This window comes from Phalangium opilio, unplaced genomic scaffold (genome assembly GCF_054372755.1).
Source record: "Phalangium opilio isolate 3A_F unplaced genomic scaffold, DU_Popi_V2 ptg000194l_1, whole genome shotgun sequence".
Taxonomy (NCBI): domain Eukaryota; kingdom Metazoa; phylum Arthropoda; class Arachnida; order Opiliones; family Phalangiidae; genus Phalangium; species Phalangium opilio.
The window spans coordinates 2,202,656-2,223,375 of record NW_028324212.1 but is presented as its reverse complement, the minus strand read 5'-3'; the positions used below and the strand labels follow the sequence as shown (position 1 = coordinate 2,223,375).

The following is a 20,720-nucleotide window of genomic DNA, read 5'->3' as shown; positions in this document are numbered from 1 at the left end:
AGCGCCCATCACTGGCGCCTTCTTTGAATAGAAGCTTGGGTAGAGGAAGTCGCGAACTACCTCCATACTACCTTACCTTCCCCCTCCCCCCAAAACTGAAAAATGCCTGGGAAGGAGCTTTAGCTTTCGCGATTCCCCTTCTTCCAAAATTCGGAAGGTACTCTTTCGAGCCGAGAGGCGAGCCTTCAGTTTTGGGAAAAAATATCTCTTCATAGTTAAAGAAGGCAACCTGGTCGGGAAGGAGGTTTACCTTTTTTTTGGGAAGGGACAGTGCCAAAGAAGAGAAGAATTTGGTGGGGGGATGAATAGCCATTGCCCGAGAACGGAGGTTTTTTTTCTACCGGGAACTGAATAGCCCGCAGGTTTTAAGGCTTCTTTAAATGAGAAAGAAGTTACAATAGGTAAGGGAATACAGCTCTATTATAAAATTCAAATACGAGAAACTATCGGTAGATGGTGTTACTCCAAAAAAAATTCGTATGTGAAGATTTCAATTTCATTGAATCGATTATGATTACTGATTAGTACACCAGCAGCCACGGCCTCTTGTTGCAGGCTGCAGCCACATGCTCAATTTAATGCTTTCATTACTGATTTCACTTTCTTTCTGACCTTATAAACTATGAAACCTATTTGTGAATTAAGTTAAATATTTGATTAAACCGAGGGAGAAACCACTATCATTTCCATGTAACGTGACTTTTTATAGTAAGCATAAAGTTACGGTTTTTAATATTAAAAATAAAGTTACGGTTTTTAATATTAAAAATAAAGTTACGGTTTTTAATATTAAAAATAAAGTTACGGTTTTTAATATTAAAAATGAAGTTACGGATTTTAATATTAAAAATAAAGTTACGGTTTTTAATATTAAGCATAAAATCACGGTTTTTAATAAAACTTTCATTTTACTAATTGTAAAGCCTGTTTTACAGTTTTAGAAATATTCATTTCAAATTACACAAAGTTAGAAAACATCCTTTGTTGGTGATGAATGAAGGATTTGCCTTTTACTATGTATCGACGGTGATTCCATATTGGCCGATTTATTGCAACTTGAATGGGGAATTCTATTTTTCGAAAAGATACATAAACAGGGGAAGGATAATTCTTTTTTTTAAACGGAAACGATAGTTGTCCAAATCTCGTGTTAATCTTCAGTTTTTGATTGTGAGTTCTATAATATTAATTCAAGGAGCTATAAAAACCCTCACCATCTCTCCCCAACCCTTGGGCCATCTTCTTCTGTACACGTGAAATAGTTTAATTGCGAAGAAAAACTTCAACTTTTGTAAGTTACTTGCATGTAATGAAATTAGTACAGTTAGTCTTGGATGCATCTTATACACAGATATTTGTAAAATATTGCGGTAGTACACTTCCTTTATTAACTAGGCACATTCGCCAGGTTAAATCGGACTATCTTAGATCTTATTGTTAACCTGAAACCAAGTGAACTACCCCCTCAGTTTGCGACATTAAGTTAAGTAGATGGAATTTGTCATTTTCAACTAATTTTGGGAATTAAGGTCCCGGACAGTACCACTTTCTTCACAGTACATTAACCGTGGCCCCGGGCACTCCCCTCTTCCACAGAGAGCGGTCACGCATTTACGATTCAAGCTCAGTGGCGGCTTAAGTCAAGTGGAGGCCCCAAGCGGTAACCATTTTGGGGCCCCCAAACTCAAGATATAAAAATTAAATAGTAGTTGTAAGATGGAATTTATTTAAGAAGGCTTAAAATAGCGTCCGGTGCGCGCGTGATAGTCGACAATCCCCCCTTAATGGGTGGGGGGAGGAAAAGGAGCCGGGACTTTTATTTTATCTTATATCGTTTTTTTTTGGGTCGCCTGAGAGCGCTCCTAGATCGCTCCAAATTTACGTGTTACGTCATCGCTCTAGCTCGGAGGACCGAATGTAGTTGCTCCGAATGAATGAAAAAGTTTTTTCAGAGCGATTTTGTGACGTTTCCAGGCACTCCGTATCTAGACTCGGAGCGGTTGGGATCAATCCGGGAGGAAACCGGAAGTGAGCGACTGGGTCATTGTAAGACGCGCCGCCGTCTCGGAGCAGCTCGTTTTTATCGCAAAGAAAAACGCTATGTTTTCCACCATCTTTTTCTTTTACCTTTTCGTTAAGCCTTGGTTTGGTTTTTGGAACTCGCGAAATCATAGGTACACTTGATTCGATTTAGAAACAATTACAGAACGAACGATTTTCACGTAGAGACACATATTCAAAATCCATCAAGTTATGTATGTTCAAAACCTCAGTGGCGGCTTAAGTCAAGTGGAGGCCCCAAGCGGTGACCATTTTGGGGCCCCCAAACTCAAGATATAAAAATTAAATAGTAGTTGTAAGATGGAATTTATTTAAGAAGGCTTAAAATAGCGTCCGGTGCGCGCGTGATAGTCGACAATCCCCCCTTAATGGGTGGGGGGAGGAAAAGGAGCCGGGACTTTTATTTTATCTTATATCGTTTTTTTTTGGGTCGCCTGAGAGCGCTCCTAGATCGCTCCAAATTTACGTGTTACGTCATCGCTCTAGCTCGGAGGACCGAATGTAGTTGCTCCGAATGAATGAAAAAGTTTTTTCAGAGCGATTTTGTGACGTTTCCAGGCACTCCGTATCTAGACTCGGAGCGGTTGGGATCAATCCGGGAGGAAACCGGAAGTGAGCGACTGGGTCATTGTAAGACGCGCCGCCGTCTCGGAGCAGCTCGTTTTTATCGCAAAGAAAAACGCTATGTTTTCCACCATCTTTTTCTTTTACCTTTTCGTTAAGCCTTGGTTTGGTTTTTGGAACTCGCGAAATCATAGGTACACTTGATTCGATTTAGAAACAATTACAGAACGAACGATTTTCACGTAGAGACACATATTCAAAATCCATCAAGTTATGTATGTTCAAAACCTTTAACTAACTTGTTCATGGCAATTAAAAGCAACCGTCGTAAAGTTTCAGCAAAGAGGAGAGAAAGACGGAGAGAGAATCGGTATAGGCAGCCGTGATCCATGCCTGGTGAAAACGGGGATAAATATACGGTACACCGCGGCACCTGAGCGCAGCTTTCTCGCGCATAGTTAACGTAGGGGATGACAGAGATAAGGCGAGGAGGCCAATCCCCATGCGCAAAGGATGTGCGTCCTAAAACTAAACGTACCGAGAAATGTTTTTACTACCCTCCTATTTTCCCATTTTTCGGCGAATTTTATAAAGCGCGTTTCTATCTCCCTCTCTCTCTCCTCTTTGGTTTCAGCACCGCGGGCAGCCTCCATTTTCTGTTTTCTTTGCTCGAGGTTTGCTTTTTCTCTAGTCGGATTCATTCGCTTCCATATAACCTATCCCCATGGGATCCAATGGAAAGCGCAGAGCAATGACGGGCATGAAAGGGGTCGGGCTTACTTGTCCACTGACACCGGCGTAAGAGTAGAAGCGTAAAATCTCGCGACTAAGGTCTTCTTATATAAATCCCTTCTTGGTATAATACTGAAAGGGAAAATATTCGTCATTTATTTCCTTTTAAAACTATTAGTCTCTTCCATTTTTACTTTAAAAAAATAAAATTGTTAATGGAAGAAAATTAATTCTGCTCAATTCGGGGCCCCATGGCATCCCGGGGCCCCAAGCGGCCGCTTAGTCCGCTTACCGTTAAACCCGCCACTGTATCAAGCTGTAAAAACGAAAACGGCACAACGTTTTCTGATACTAACAGTTAATTGTCAACAATTAAACTCAACATACCTCCCACGGCGCCCACGTGGCACGGGCCGCTGGTGTTCTCTACACTACACTATACTGAGTTATTGACCCTATTTTTAGCTGAAGCCTGAGGGCGGGTTTAAGGGTTTTACCATAGAAGATAAATATCTCGGATTCTCTTTCATGGACCTCGGTACTCGGTAGGCCGGTAGGGTAGGACAGAGTTTCGATTTTGGACTATAGAGAATTGGGACATCTGTACCCTTGGTACTGTTAGACTCTATTGGAAAATAACATGGCTGCGGGTACTCTATACCTAGGTATGAGTTATTGTATTGAGTTTTTAGGAGGGATGGTCTTTTCACTCTCTTTGAGACCAACTTCTTGGTTAATTTTGTCTAAAGTTTAGCAAGACTTGAAAAAGATAAGAGGGCGTTGTTTTGGAATGTATACTGATAAATAAATGAAACCACTAGCGTCGAAAACATCTTCCATAAGATTTAAATTTTTAAAATTTGATAATTTTTAACAAAATCACATATCCAATATAAACACTCTGACACTGATTTTTAATAATAGGCATTTATATTTAATACACGGTTTCCGTAGATTAAATTTGTCGATCAGTAGACGGGGTTAAAATCAATCTGTGGGATCTTGTTTAGGGCAGATTCTAAAAAGTTCACGTTTGTAAATATCGATGCGTGGCATACGCCGGCATCAAATCTATAACCAGAATGATTGAAACAATCAAAATTTCCCACGTCTCCTTAGAACAGTGTCAGTCTCACAGACACTAAACTTATACCTGATCCCAACTGATTTCGATTTTTGAACTCAAGAACCTGTCTGAAGCATTCGATAACCGCAGCCCTAACCGTGATTTCAATTTAAATTCCCTAACTAAGTTCTGATAAAAAATTATTAAGTTTAAATGGCTCGTAACATCGTTGAAAGCATGGCATTTATAATGATAAAAGAGGTACATCCATTTAACCAAACAAAGAAAACTAAATAAGCTTATTATTTTCGATGGGAAATTTCAATCCTTTATTGACTTCTCGTAGTAAATTCATGAGTAATTCTTAAAAACCTAATTGAACGCCTAACATCCAAATCCAATACTTTCGGGTGGGCATTGGGAGTGGGCGTTCTCGCTAAGCTTTTTTCTTTCTCGCTTAATGTTTGTGATGTCATATTTTTCGTAGCCAATAGGAACGTCGAAAACTTTGGCGCGTGTTTTAAGTGCAGCGCGAGACTTAAAATTCTACGTTTTAAGCCAAATTATTTTTTTTAATTTATTTTAAAAGTTAATAAAAAAATGGGTAAAAAAATTCTTAATAAACGAAAATATATAACTAATTCGAGCTGAAAATAAAAGAGTTTTAGAAGAAAAATTGATAGATTTAGTAAGAAAAAGAGACATTATATGGACCTCATGGCCACACAGATTTAAAGAGAGAAATGGATGGAAGTAGCGACGAAAATGGAGATGAATAGTACGTTTTTTTGTTGATATAGGTGTTTTTCTTCAGCTTAAATGTTTATTATTTAGAAAACTAATGTAAAACATTTACTGAAAAATTTGGCTTAACGCTCTCTCTATGCACGTTTATCGCGCACATGAAAACGGTTGACAAAAAAGTATCGCTAGCGCAAGCGATAGCGAGAGAAAGAAATTTCTTGGTGGGAAAAAATCGCGCGGTCCGCTTCTCACTAAAAAATACCCTCAACACGCGCCTTTGAAAACGCACCTTAAGGTGAGGGGGGGGGGTAAGCTGGGGGATGGGAATTTGGAACCTATATAAGGGCTGGCAAGACGGTTAAGAGCATCATTTCTCGGATTATTCAGAGCAAAACATGTTGGCAAGAGCAAACGAAGTGCGTCTTCGGGAAGCTAGGGACGAGGTGATAAGGCTCAAGGAGGAGATCGAAAACCTAAAGGCCGCAAAGCCTGTAGTGGCAGTGCGGGACGCGGAGGTCCAAGTTGATTTTGCGTCGTTCTGGGAAGTGAGTGAGCAGAGAAAAAGGGAGGAGAAGGAGAAACGAAGGGTAAAGACGCCGGGTCCCTCTTATTTTCGCAAGAAAATCAAACTAGGCGTTTATACATTGATTAGGAATCTCTAACTGGAATGAAAAACGGCCCTTTTAAGGGCCACCCCAAATTTTGCATAAAGGTTTCACTTGAAAATGTATTGTGCCAAAAGCGCATAGAGATTAGAGACTGTGTAGACATTTTAAAGCGTAATATTTTTAGCGGGAGAAAATATTTAGGAAGGTTATTTTATTTTCGCAACTTTCGCCCCGTCTTCAAGATCTATCGAGATTATAGGGGGTTCCATTCGAATTTCTCCGAAATTTACCGGCGGCGGAAAAGGGTTTGGGCATTAGCGATGACCCGTTTTGGATTGTTTTAACTAGGCAGACAGGAACTCCGCGTTCACACCTTTAACTATTCTATAAAAGGATAAAATTAGCCCTAAAAATTTTGCTAAAATTATTACTCGAAGATCTGTCAGTGATTCCCTCTCGGTCTTCACTCTTCTCAAAAGGAAAAGCAGAAGTTTTTTAAATTTACTAAGTTAAAATAAGGCTTAGATTTAAGTCAGAGTAAAAGCTTAAACTTCGATTCTTATTTCTTGCGTGGGGACAATCACCCTGCGATTGCGAAACAGTAAAACTCCAAAATTTCCAATACTTCAAATTTACTTTGCTTACGAAAATAAGCCTAAACTTGTTAACCCTTCCCTTCCCTGGTGACTGGTCACCGTGGTTCGCGGGGGTGGGGGAGGAGAAGTTCTCTTCAAGCTAAAAAACTGTGAAAAGAGAGTTTTAAGGAGAGTATGACTATGGAAACCTTTGGGCGTGAAGAACTGAAGATCGCGGGCACCTGCAAAAAAGAGTTTCAGGGGATGGCAGCTTTCGCCTATAAAACTGGTAATATATCACAGGGCTATGCCTGGCGCTGCCATCTCCAAATATGTGTAAACTCTGAACGTCACCAAAACCAAAGGCCAACCCTATTGAAAGGGAAACACCGAGTGACCTAAGCGCTTCTTAATCTTAATACAAAGAATACCCAAAAATTGTATCGGGACTCACTTCTCCAAAGTCCAAACATGTTAGAAGAGAAAGAAGTCAGAGCTAAAAAATAGCGAGCAAAATAAAACCAATTGAAAATGCAAAACATTAGTTTTTAACCTCATCGTTTTATTAGCCACATCGTATGATGAACATCTACGATGTGGGTCTTAGTTTGACCTGGCCTGTTGTTGGCGGTGAAGGTGGTGGTGGCGTCGTAAAAGACAGAATAAAATTTTTCGATCGTCATTGAAGGGAGAGTGAATGGGAGTGAATTGTGGTGAGGTGATATTTTTCGTTCGTCTACTTAAAAGGAAGGGAATTATGATAGTTAGGTTAAGCCATATACCCTCCCTTAAAAATTCCTCTTACCCGTCGACAATAAGAGTTTCACGCTCCCCTCTTTCAACACTCAAAGAAATCGATGGAAATTTTGAAAGCAAAAGCAAGTATTTACTGACGTTCTTTTTAGAATGGTCTTAAGGCACCGGGATATTACAATTATTGGGTGTTTTACCGAATTCTCTCTCTTTCAAACTCTTCTGACCATAAGTTCATGTTAGAAATTTATAAGAAGCGATAAGTGTGCATCGGCATAAGTCTATGTTGTAAACTCATCGAGGGGATAATCACTAAAACTATCTGTTCTTCGATTCGCCGGAATATTACAATTACGGCATAAGTAAATTATACGGGTAATAATTATATCACCGTATAGGGTAGGGCATCGAGGGGCTATTCACTCTGATTTTATGCACGGTAAATAATTTAAGCATTGTAAAAGATAGCGCTATTCGCTCATTAGGGTACGGTATAGAGGGGTTATCCACTCATTAGGGTAGGGTATAGAGGGGTTATCCACTCATTAGGGTAGGGTATAGAGGGGCTATTCACTCGTACGATGTGGCTACTATTACGAGCCCTTGGGTCGCCTTGTTTACACTAGTTAGAAATATCGTTCGTCTTTGTAAAGGGAGAGTGAAAAGAGGGATTTTTGATTTTCCAAGGGTATTGAATTGTCTATAACAATGCATTACGAATGTACTATGCACATATTAATGAACACAGAGTGAAAAGGGATAAATTGTGGTTAGGTGATATTTGTCACTGTGGAAATATTAATGAACAAACAGTAATATCTGTAGTCTTTTATTAACACAGAAATTTGTCATATTGCCTCACCTAAAATGAGAAATATCATTCTCTCTTTTAAAATTCCTCATACTTTAAACCATGACTATTCAGTCGGTCTGCGTGGAAAAATAAAAATATATTCTCTCCCAGTCCCAGTCTCCAGAGCACAAACTTAAAAACAAAATCAAAATAAAATCAAAGAAACATTAAGGGTATTTTCATATGATGAGGCTATTTTTAGAATGGTCATAAGGCTCCGGGATATTACAATTATAGCATAAGTAAATTTATTGAATGCATGTGGAATTTAGCACCGTTAAAGATAGCGGATCGAGCGGTTGTTCACACATATTTTCTCAACGCGTGTTTTGTTAAGTACGTACTATTATGTGGCTACTATGAGCCCAACCCTTGGGCCATCATGTTATACCTAAAAATTTCAAGAAAATCTAAATTATTTACGCTTACAAAAATACACGTGCAAAAGTGTGCACCCCAAAAACTTGTATTTTTGGGGGGGGGGGTATTTTTTTGCCCGGTCATGACTCCTCGCAGGCTCGCAACCAAGTTTCTAAAGGTATTGAAAGTAGGGAGAGGCGTTCACGAGTCCTATACAATGGTGGTCGCTATTCAAATTCTATTTTGTTAATCTTTTTTTTGTAAGAGCGATTTGAACCCGATTGAATTTGAGTTTCACTACTTTTAAAATTATATTCTCTTGAATCTTCACCTCTTTTTTCAAAAAAAGAAAATAGTTTAAAGGGATGAAAACCATATCAAATCCTCTTTTAACAAATTGAATGAGGACTATAGTGTTTGCTTAAAACCTCTCTACTTCCAACAATAATCTTTACAATATATAAACTAGTGGCGGTAGAGAGGGGTGTGTGTAGACTCTGTATCCCTCGCGCTCTTTTAAGAGGGGTTACTGTTAAGTCCGTAGTGGAGGGATTAAGAGATAAATTGTATGGCGTTTGAAATACGTAGTACTGCCATTACTCTATAGAATACATTTGGTTGTCCTACAGAAATGATTTTTGTGAGAGGTTTATTTATATATGGAGAGAAGTTGATTGATGAACATGATGCAACGTGGACTTATGTGGATGCTAGTTGCTACGCCTTCGCTCTGTTCCTAAAAGGGGTTATTTTTGGTCTCTGTTGACACCCAGACCAGTCACTGTTAGACTGTCAGTCAGTGGCCTATTAATAGGCTCCACTTTAATTTCGTTTGGCTCCCGCGAGTACTAAGAGTCTAAGCCCGAGTTACGCGCTTTTCCTTATTGTTATTGTTTTGTTGTTCATCGTTTAACAATATACGGGCTCGGGATTTCTGAGATTACCGTAATCATCATGATGCCATCCTCGTCCCTCGATTCCCAGGACCCAACCTTACAACAGCTGGATATGGTTGATAATATTGGAAACAAGTGAGTGGAATGTTTTTACATCTAGTTTAGTACCAGCAAACTTCCAGTGCAATTGTATTTTAATTATCAAAGTCTCGAAAACTTAAGGTTGAAAAACTGTGCAATTAAATAAGAATTTGAACTGTCAAAAAGCCTTTAGGGACTTTTTTTTATTACTTTTCACTGATAATCAAATCCATTCGTTGGGAATCCGATAGTGAGTAAGATTAGCTCTTCGAACTTTCTAAAGATTTTAATTGTAGTCTGAGCATAATAAAAATTACGCACTATGGAAGACAGCTATAATGTTGAAATGCTAATTTGTCCTTTGGTATGTGTTAATTTAGTTGCATTTTTATATAGCATTCATGATACTTTATCAATAAGCGAATCACATAGCGATTCAACACCAAATTCATCGCCAACGTCTAGTTCAAGACTTTTGAATACGGTTAATGATAGAGAGGAAGAATTTCGAAAAAAGTTTGAATCTGGACTTTTCGGGAAGAAAAATATTCAGGAACATTTCATTTTTCAACGATGCTTGCCCGAACCTTCGAAAAAAGTCATTTTGGAGTGCAAATATTGCTTTAAGGAACTTCAGTCAAACTGTTCCAACAACTTCGAGCGCCATATCCTGGTATTTTTCTTTATTATACTAACAACTTAAAATTCTACCTTGGTTCTGGCAGCCATGTGCTTTTCAGATTTCAGTCTATATTCAACCAACCATCCATAATGGTCGTGAAAATGATGTCATGAAACTTAGCTCCACCCTTATTCTAAAATCCTCTATTTACTGAAACTATAATTTTTTAGCAAAAACACGAAAATAAGTATTTGAAAAACAGGGCTGAGAAGAGGGCGGCCGAAGACGATTGGTTTCCACGGGAAGAAAATAAGAAGAAACCAAAACTGAAACTGACGGACAACGAGCAGATTGTCTATAAAAGGAGCATAGTGGATTTAATTTGCAGAAACGCTCTCCCATTTAGTCTTGTTGATACCTACGGATGGAATGAATTTATGCAAGCAGTCGCACCCCAAATCACAGTACAATGCCGTCGCACTGTAATTAGAGATTTGGAAGTGGCAGTAAAGGGTTTGAAACCGAAAATCAAAGTAAGTGCTGCGGTATTGCTAAAGACCATTTCGGATAATACATAAAGAGAAATCTACACAAAGGGGCGAGGCCGCCATTGGTGGTATCCTCCCTCTCACCAAGAACCTCCACCAGAGGCAGTGCGAGCTGGATAGCGTGTAGGGGGTAGTCTGGCGTAGCTTCTTGGTGCGACAGAAAATACTCCAATCACCCAATTGCGGCCTCGCCCCTGGGTGTCGTTTTTCAGTGTATAATTTCCAAAATGGTCTATTACCTCTAATTTATTCATATACACGCAGGATATATACGTAGCTTACAAACCGGATCGAACCAAACACAGTTTAACTCCCTTTTTAATCTCTTCTACAGGTAGTACAGTCATTTTAGCCCAAAAATAGAGGGAACCCGCAACAAATTGAAACAAAGCTGAAAATTTCAGATCTTATAGATTTTTGGGCGCTCTTTAACGTGGTGTGGTCTCCCACACTCTCCCATTGGAGGAATTTCTGCCATATTGGAAAATGGCGGACAAAATCGAGAAAACGTTTAATAACTCCGGTTCTACTTTACCGGTTAACACGTAATTAGGCTTCAATTGTAGATTACCTTCAAACACATAATTCACCTATTAAGATATTTTGTCCTACAACTAACCGGAAGTTCACAATCTGACTCTGAAGATTAGCCTCGAATAAAAATGGGAATTTAAAGTATTTTATGGTTTCTATATTCAGAATACATTTCCAAAATCGAGAAAAAGTTTAACTCTGGTTCTACTAACCCGATTAACAAGTTATTAGGCTTCAATTGAAGATTAATTTCAAACACATAATTCATCCAAAAGATATGTTGTCCTACAACTAACCGGAAGTTCACAATCCAGCCCGGAATGTAAGGCAAATCTAATTTTTGAGTATTTCGAAACGGTTTCAAGCGAAATAAATGCATAGAGGGTTTTAAACCTAAAATATATTATTCCCGCTATATTTTTACCTCTTTAAGTGACGATGACGTCACGGAGAGGTATTATACTGCACGTGTGTGTGGGGGGTGTCTGTCGGTCTGTCTGTCTGTGTGTCGGTCACCGCGTCCGCAGTCGGCAAATCGGAGCAAACGTTTTGCTTCTACTCCCAACATTAGGATCAAGAACTGCGTGGCGATCGGCTAGGGTTACGAGAAATGTCTAGCCTCCCAATTGCAGGGCTTCGACCAAAGGTTCATGCAATTGCGGATTCCTTATCATTCTTGTGAATCAATCGCCTTATATACCCTAAATTTCCTAAAATTGTTAAAGAGGCATACGCTAGAATTCAAACGTAAACAATAGCTATGTTTAAAATTATTTTAGGAATTAAGTTTCTTAAAACGACTTCAGTAGAATTACGTTGAACTACTGACGACTAAAGTAATTAATATCAATTATATTTTCTTAATATTATTAATTGCGTTTCGTATCGGAGAGGTTTATTTTGGTTTACCAACTTGTATATTAGTATATTTATCAATATTGGTTAAGCTTAAGTTTAATCATAGTCCTCTACTTGAGGTTGAGGCTCAAAATCTCTATGTTCATTTGAACAAGATACTCCCTTGCATTGTCTACAAATTGAAGAACAGACTGGACCAGTTTTACCGCATTCACATTTCAAATCACAGACTTCCTTGCATTTACGAGGGATCATCTGCAGAAGCTCAGCTGGAGCAGATTATAGAGTGGTAACGATTGGTTAAAACCGTTTAGATCCTACCTGTCTCCAACCCCATTCTCTAGCATTTAGGCTGCTTCCAAGCCACCTTTGAACTTGGTGATAAACTCTATTTGAATGTTGCTTTGCTGCCGCACTTGTTGGTGGAAGAGAAGCTAATTCTAAAGCTCAATTCCATAATCTTCATTTAAAGTATACACTTGGTTATGTCAACTTTGTTTCACACGCTTTAACTCAACTTTAGCCGTATTGACAAGTGTGGGCGAACAATGGTATATATTAAAACATTAAATTTTATGATGGTAAAAAGGCTGTTTTACCCTCTCCCGTACTATACAATATAGCTCTTGTCAGAAAAGAAACGATATTTGTCATTAATAGAAACTATATGTTTAATTTTGGAAACGTATTCTGAAAATAGAAACCAAAAATGCTTTAAATCCCCATTTTTTTATATGAGGCTAATTTTCAGGGTCAGATTGTGAACTTCCGGTTAGTTGTAGGACAAAATATCTTAATAGGTGAATTATGTGTTTTAAGGCGATCTACAATTGAAGCCTAATTACGTGTTAATCGGTTAAGTAGAACCGGAGTTATTAAACGTTTTCTCGATTTTGTCCGCCATTTTCCAATATGGCGGAAATTCCTCCAATGGGAGAGTGTGGGAGACCACACCACGTTAAAGAGCGCCCAAAAATCTATAAGATCTGAAATTTTCAGCTTTGTTTCAATTTGTTGCGGGTTAAAACCTATTTTTCCTGTACTAAGGCATTACTTTCGGGAATCCCTGAAAAAACCCTCCACTTGACTTTGGACATGTGGTCTAGACGGCATCGCCAATCGGTGATCGGCATAAGATGTCAATATATAAGTAAAACTTGGCAACTACGAAATGTTTTGATCGCCTTTTCCAACTTCCCTGGAAAACACAGTGGAGAGGCAATTCTAATGAAAATTCGTCACGAGTTGGCGGAAGTTGGGAATTGTGCCATCCCAAGTAATAGAAACTCAAACATTTTTGTGATTAAACTAAAACATTTAAATATTTAGATATCTTGTGTCTGCGCCGACAATGCGTCCAACATAACAAGAGCGCTGAACATGGTGGACGTTTTCCCCGATAAACAGTGGCTTGTTCAAGAAGAAGATGAAGCCGGAAGTGACGCCGAAAAAGAGATTGTTTTAGACGAAGGTAATCGTGGGTTAATGTACTCTTAAGGGTAGTGTGAAAAAGAAAGCATGAATATTTTTCTCATCGATAATTCTATTTATAATTATAAAACCTATCTACATAGTGATAGATAATATGTGCGAATGATTTTAAAACCAAAATAGATTCAGATTTATTTGATTATCACAGTTCAGTGTCTTTATAACCTTCAAATCATTAACTCTTGCAGAATGGGGTGTATAGTACAGGGGGAATTGTAATCCCGCTTGGGAGTTCTGTAAAAAGCGATTTTACTACTGATTATCATTTTAGGCTGGTCAAAGAAAAATAAAATTGCTGTTCCCACTTTGGCAGTGCCGTATTAAAGGGGGGGAAGGGGATGAAAAACCCCCTTTTTGAAAATGGGTTTTTAATTTTTTATGACGCAACCAATTGGTTTTAAAATTCAAACTAAAATTCCTATGAATTTCATAAATAGGGCGTACATGCCTTAATTTTTGTGAGAGGCTCAGTGGTGTAGTTTAAGGGGGATTGCGCATTAAATGTCCCCCCCCCTCATTTTCAAAAATGCATAAATTGCGCCGGTAACAGTAGTGCTTTTCTTTTTATAATAAAATTTTGTGAACATAAATTTTAAATAGACTTCCGGGCCTTGAAAAATACCCGGCACTAAGGTCAAAGTTTAATCATAACCTCACTATGAGTCATTGAAGTTACCCCCTCCAATTAGGAAACCTCTCTATGGTCCAGAAAAAGTCCCGTTATTTGTCAAATTTGGTGTTTCTAATCGTAGTATCGTCACTTTAAATACCATATTGAATTTAATTGCCACAGTTTTAGAAAATTACAAATATAAATCACTCTTTAGTTTTGATAGAGTTGCATTATTTGGAAAGTAGGTTTACGCAATACTTGAAGAAAATTATGGTTTTTTTTTGTAAGTTTAATAAGTCAGGTACAAAAACAAAAACATTACAAGGTCAAAATATCACAAAAAAGCTATTCACTGTCATCGTCGGACTTGCTGTCAAAAGACAGAGTAGGAACATTAGTGCATATATCGGAGCAAATACAAGCGTCTGTGCAACAAAGATGATTTTTTCGACAAGAACAATTGCCTTTGCAGCCCGTTTTACAACCGCATTTGACGAGCTCCAAAATTGCTTCAGGAGCGGGTAGCTCGAAACTAGTTATGGCTTCATAGCTACCGGAGTTGTCGTTCTTCTTTTTCCACCCAAAGTCCTCTGGAAATGGCAAGTCGGGATTATTTTCCTTTGATCTCTTCCACACCAAGCAAAGATAGTGAGCTCTTAATAAATGGGGTTTCATTGCGCCCCTTGTCGGAGGAAGATTTTCACCCTGCAAACTGCGCGATGAAAAAAGGTTCCAACGTAGAAGTTCCAGCGGCTCCTGTTTCTTTGGACATATCTCATAAGGTTTTCCTCGACAATACTATTTCCCACCATTTCTAGTTCTCCTAATTTAGCTAAGGCATTTAGGATCCCATCGTCGCTTTTTATGAATGTTTTGAAAGACTTTTCTTTGGAATGCCCACAAAACTTTCCAGTAACATCTGATCCTGTAAATGCGTGATAACCAAGTATGGCTTGCGCGCGCACGTTCCCTAAAGCTCTATATAGGCAGGCGACGTTCAAAATATGGCCCGATGTGTCTCCTGGTTTGCTTTCTTGCTTTTTCACGAAAAAAGTACGTTTCGGTAATGATGGTAAGAAAAATATAAGCAGAAGCAAGACATCGGTGTCCGGAGATGCGACAAAAAGGTTAGCCGATTTCTTCACATTTAAAGCATGTAGTATTAGGAGAGTGTCCGCCTCTTCGTGGGAATGATTTTCAATAGATGGGTGCACTGGAACATTTGCCTTGGTGACAGTTCCAAACGTAACGAAAAACATTTTAAATTTATTCGAAAGACTTCGGCTGTGCGTCAACGCATATTCTCCCAAGTATTGTGTTAGTTCCGATTTTGACTTAATGGAAGATAGCAAGTCTTTGAGAGACACATGAGCGATATTAGTGGTGTCGTTTATGTGGTAGTAAGTTGACTGATTGTTTGTGCGTTTATTTCTCGTTTGCTCTTTGAGAGATCCTTCTTTGTAAGTATCAAAAACTAAGCGTACTTCTTCATAAGGAATAGCCATCTTCTGAATTATGTTAATAAATAAGTTTCCCAAATCTCGGCAGGTTTTTATTTGATTATTTTTCTTCATAGACTGTACTACTGCCATACCATCAATGAGAAGCGTGTTATGGGAACCTGTCTCAGAACAGTTTACTGCATCGCTTCCGTACAGAGATTTCCTTGCAATTGATTTAATCTCCTTGGCAGATGCAACATTACCGCTTGATAATTCATCTTCTAGCATAGAAATTGCCATGCTCTCGAGGTGGGGCACGATTTTCGATTTGTCCGTTGGTAATAGTAGAGATCCATCACCCGAAAAAAGCCCTCTCGGAATTGCACCGAATTCGTATTTCCCAATGCATTCCTTTAAATCTAGTTGTGGGCGTCTTCTTGCCACGAAAATAAAGCGCTGTAATAGATCGCGCTCTTCTTTTATTTTAATAACTTTTTCGCCAAGTTTTACTCGTTGTTTTGCATTTCCAGATTTAAATGTTTGAAGTTTAAGTTTCTTCATTGGGGCCCAAATAGACAGAGTTCCTTCGTTAAGGCGCTGAGAAACAAATTTGTCAAAGGCTTCTTGACCAACTTGGTCCCTTCTACTGATGTCATTTGCTATAGGTACATCCGTTACTTTATGACTTAAAAAGTTTTGAAGTTCTCCAGATTGGCTTTGAAAAGGATCACCATGACTAGTTATAACATCCCTTAATTTGAGTGAGTTTTCTACGAGTCTCTTGGACTTATTTCCACTTAACTCGTGGTGCCTCTTCGATGTATGACTAGATTGCACACCAAACGCCTGTTCAAAATAGGAAACCATTTCAGTGATAACTGGAGAGATTGTAAAAAACCTTTGAAGAGCTTCGTGATTTTGTGTTAGCCCTGTAATTCCACCGTTTACTTTCAATCGACGGTTCTCGTGCTCTATTCCGTGATCTGGACCAATTGACGTAAACGGAATAGAGCTCTTAGTGACGCTGAAGAATCCTTTTTTGAGTTCTTGATAAACTGTTGGGTTTCTTTGTTGAATGTCTTGCATTGTATGAAGATACAGCGGTAGTAGTCGCGCGTAATTAAGATGGTCGTGAGCAAAGAAGTATTTCATTAGATCGCGCATTGATTTCAAATGCAAATCCAGATCAGCTTTTCTTGTTGCTCGAATGAATTCAAGTATGGTCAAAAATTGCCTCAAGTAACTTAGAATATATTTCACAATAGGACTTGAAACAGACTTGTTCGTTCGAATCTCTTGCAAAGTTGTGATATCTTTGATCATGGAAGCCAATGAGGCGATCTCTATGCTCAAACAATCTTTGGTACTTTCTTCTCCTTTAGAGCTTAAAACAAAGGCCCGTCGGATGTTAGCTGCGATAGTTTGTAAGTTCTCGATTTCCATTGGATTTTTGATGAGAAGATGAGAAATGTACAACTCAAAAAATGCTATTAGGGTTGCAAAGTGAGCCTCCAATGATCTATAGAGGTTTCCACCCCTCAATATTCTTGATACTGTGGTTGCTGAATAAATACCCGATTCAACCCAAGCTTGGTCTATCCCACTACCTTCCACGAATTTTCCAAGAGCAGCTTGTGAGTAGTAAGTTACCACACTTTTAGGCATGCAAATTAGCCAACAATGATCCAAATTTGCATAATTCAGAAATCCCACTTTTGACTATGCAAATTAGGATCTAAATTTGTATAATTCAGAGATCCGACCTTAAACATGTAAATGAACCGAAAATGATTATAATTTGCATAATTCAGAATCCCACGCCTGTCAATCAAATGCGAGTCACGTGTGAGTCACGTGTAGTGTTGTGACGTAGGTAAAATTTGTAAGATATATCAGCAACAGGGTTTGAAATGATATTAGTTCGGGACAAAACGTAAAGCTATAATGAACTGGGAAAAACTACGGCTCGAAACTTTTAAAGATTACCCCGTTAGTAATATAAGACCGTCAGAGTTTGCGAAACATGGTTTTTATTATTTAAAGAAGGGCGACGCCGTTAAATGTTTTTATTGCGATATAACATTACATAGTTGGAAAGCTAATGATAAAGTAAATGAGGAGCATCGGAAATATTCCCCGGAATGTCCAATTGTGAAAGGGTTTTCGACATGCAACATACCCATACATTGTTCTATCGATGAGATAGGTAGAGATGTACCACCAACGGAGAAATATGTTTCAACTACAAGCAAATCCAAGACTGAAGAATATTGTAATAATCGATGTTGTACGCAGCGTGTTTTACAGGTTGTAAAAGAAAATGTCTGTTTAGGTGGGTTATTACTTATCCTTCCCATAACTGTACCTGTAGGACTTATTTGTGGAATGTTATCTATGAACCCAGGAGTAGCGCTTCTTGGTTTTTATCCTGTACTCTTACCTATTTTAGATCAGAATTTTTTTAAAACAGGATTGTGTCAATGGTGTAAAAAACAAATCAAAGGATGAAATAAATTTTATAAAAAACAATGTTTATTTGTATTGATTACATCACGATTAAATTCTGCGATAAATATTCCAAAAATTTGGAAATAAATTTAAAAAGTGTCTTTCCATCCGCTCCAAGTCTTGATGATAATAATAATCAATAGCGTCTTTTGAAAATACTTTAAAAGTGGGGTCATACGCTATAAAAGTGGGGTCATACGCTAATCTCAAGTTTCTATCTTCCAAAATACTTGGAAGATATGGAGATCTTGTAATGAGACTAAATTTATTTTTAAATTTTTCGAAAGTGAAAGTTAAATCCATTAAAGAATGATTATATTTATGCAATTCTTCAACAACTACGCTAATATATAATAACTTAAACAAATTAACAGTATAACTAACAGGTGTAATAATATATTTAATATGGGGGTTGTCATTGCATTGTCTGTTCTTTATAGTCAAACGAGTGTTGAATTCATACAAAAGTTTTATAATTGCAGTATTTAATACCGATTCAACACTCGCTTGATCGTGACACACATACCCTAAAACGTACGCTGCTCGATAACATTGATCAAGTTCATTAGGGTTGTATTTATGTAAACTTCCTAGTTTACATGCCGAACTACAAACGTAGCGTCCACAATCTCGGGTATTGATAGAGGTCCAATCTTTCCATCCATCATGTCGGTAGTAAGATATTTTAACGATGTTGTTAGCGCACAAGTTTTTAAACATTTTGCGACGTACAAGTTGATTAATGACACGCTTCGATATTAGATTGTTTCCTTCAAACTTTTTACGATTGTTCTCAATTTCGATCAAACATAATGTACCTAATCGAGGTATCTCGTTTGCACCTTCTGATTTAATACTAAAAGGTTTGCAACACACATAACTCGAAAACCGATGATTTATATTTTTACGCGATTCAATACCAAAAACGTTCTCCATTTTTGAGAATTTTTATTTCCCCAAAAGGTGATGGTTCACTATCTCGTGAATTATAATTGACAGCGTTCTTTAAAAATAACTTCTTTCTGGGGTTAAATTCTGCGAAAATAATTCCAAAAACTTGGAAATGAATATAACAGTTTTTGTTCTATTTTTTGCAACTCTAGGCGTGCATAATCAATAGCGTCTTTTGAAAATACTTTAAAAGTGGGGTCATATATTAAACCGATTTTATCTCTCAAAATTCTTGGAATATTTTTAGATTCTGTAAAGAGATTAAATTTTATTTTCATTTTTTCGAAAGTGAAAGTTAAATCCATTAACGAATGATTAAAGTTATGCAATTCTTCAATAACTACGTTAATATATAATAACTTTATCACATTAACAGTATAACTAATACGGGGATCACCATTAATATAATAGAAGTAATCATCATTGCCATTTTTATCCTTTATGATCAAACGAGTGTTAAATTCATACAAAAGTTTTATAATTGCTGTGTTTAATACCGATTCAACACTCGCTTGATCGTGACACACATACCCTAAAACGTACGCTGCTTGACTCGAATGTTGACATTGATCAAGTTCATGAGGGTAGTATTTATGTAAACGTCCTAGTTTACACTCCGTAGTCAAGATGTAACGTCCGCAATCCCTGGTATCGATCGAGACTACATCTCTCCAAAAATCATATCGGTTACGAGATACTTTAACAATGTTGTTGGTCCACAAGTTTTTTAACATTTCACTGTGTACAAGTTGAGCAATAGCATACTTCGATATTCGATTGTTTCCTTCAAACTTTTTACGATTGTCCTCAATTTCGATCAGGCATAACGTACCTAACCGAGGTATCGCGTTCGCAGCTTGTGATTTAATACAAAAAGCTTCGCCACACGCGTAACTCGAAAATCGATAATTTATATTGTTACTTGAACCAAAAACCATGTGATGCATGCATTCTCCAACCCCGGAATCCATTTTTTGAATTTTTATTTCACTAAAAGGTAAATGATGGTTCACTATCTTGCAAATCCTTACCAATCCCAATCTTCACCTTCAAGTTCTAGGAAAGATGGATTGGCATTTTGAAAATCTTCGTAAGATTTGTTAGTGGCATTCTTTGAAAAAATCACTTCAGACACGTTATCAATGGATACATTGTCACGAAAGTGACCGGTTTTACAAAAAGAGTATCGAACCTTAAAAAATGTATCCCTAAATCTAGACAGTGTATTTGATAAGGATGATTTAGAGTAATTGCCGAACCGTAAAGAATCGATTACAACACTAATATATAACAGCTTCAAGAAATTTGAGCTGAAGCTGTTAGATGTTGCGTAATTCTTGCGAAATGGGTTTTTATACGTCAGCGTAGAGTTGCATTCGTAAATGATTTTAACAATCGCCGTGTTAATTACTGCTTGAACAGCCTCACTGTCGTGACAAACGTATCCCAGAACGTAGGCCGCCTCTTTTCGATGTTGACAACGCCAGTTTTGTTTGTTATAGTACTTATGAATCCGACCTAGTTTACACTCCGTTGTAGGGATGTAAATACCACAATCAACCGTATCGATTTGACATAATGAGTCAACTGTACAGAAAGTGACCAAAGATAGTTCTACAACATAACTCTCCCGCTTGTTTTTCAAAATTTCTTCGCAAACGAGTTTTCTAATCACTGTGTGAGTTATTTTATACTTTCGCGCAAATTTCTGACGATTGTCTTCAATTTCGATTAGACATAACGTCCCTAACCGAGGTACGTTATTTTTACAATCATGTTCAATAATATTTTTTTCATTAAAATTGTACGAATAAATTTCTCTCATTTTTTGGGGAAGCTACACAAATAATAGTTTGGTTC

General features: G+C 37.8%; 1 protein-coding gene across 1 annotated transcript; it reads left to right on the top strand.

The window, feature by feature from the left end:
- The first annotated feature begins 9,059 nt into the window (after positions 1–9,059).
- Positions 9,060–13,476, top strand: LOC149622676 (uncharacterized). Its single transcript, XM_089853572.1, has 6 exons — positions 9,060–9,347; positions 9,690–9,966; positions 10,146–10,448; positions 10,728–10,797; positions 12,903–13,131; positions 13,185–13,476. Exons 1-5 carry the CDS (start codon positions 9,271–9,273, stop codon positions 12,923–12,925), a joined length of 750 nt encoding a protein of 249 aa, XP_089709698.1. The 5' UTR covers positions 9,060–9,270; the 3' UTR covers positions 12,926–13,131; positions 13,185–13,476.
- The last annotated feature ends 7,244 nt before the right edge of the window (positions 13,477–20,720 follow it).

Bases quoted from the DNA above. Each gene is read 5' to 3' on its own strand.
- LOC149622676 (XM_089853572.1), top strand. From the start codon at position 9,271: ATGATGCCATCCTCGTCCCTCGATTCCCAGGACCCAACCTTACAACAG. The intron at 10,449-10,727 runs GTAAGTGCTGCG...ATATACACGCAG, and splicing joins GTTTGAAACCGAAAATCAAA to GATATATACGTAGCTTACAA. The intron at 10,798-12,902 runs GTAGTACAGTCA...TCCTGTACTAAG, and splicing joins CTTTTTAATCTCTTCTACAG to GCATTACTTTCGGGAATCCC.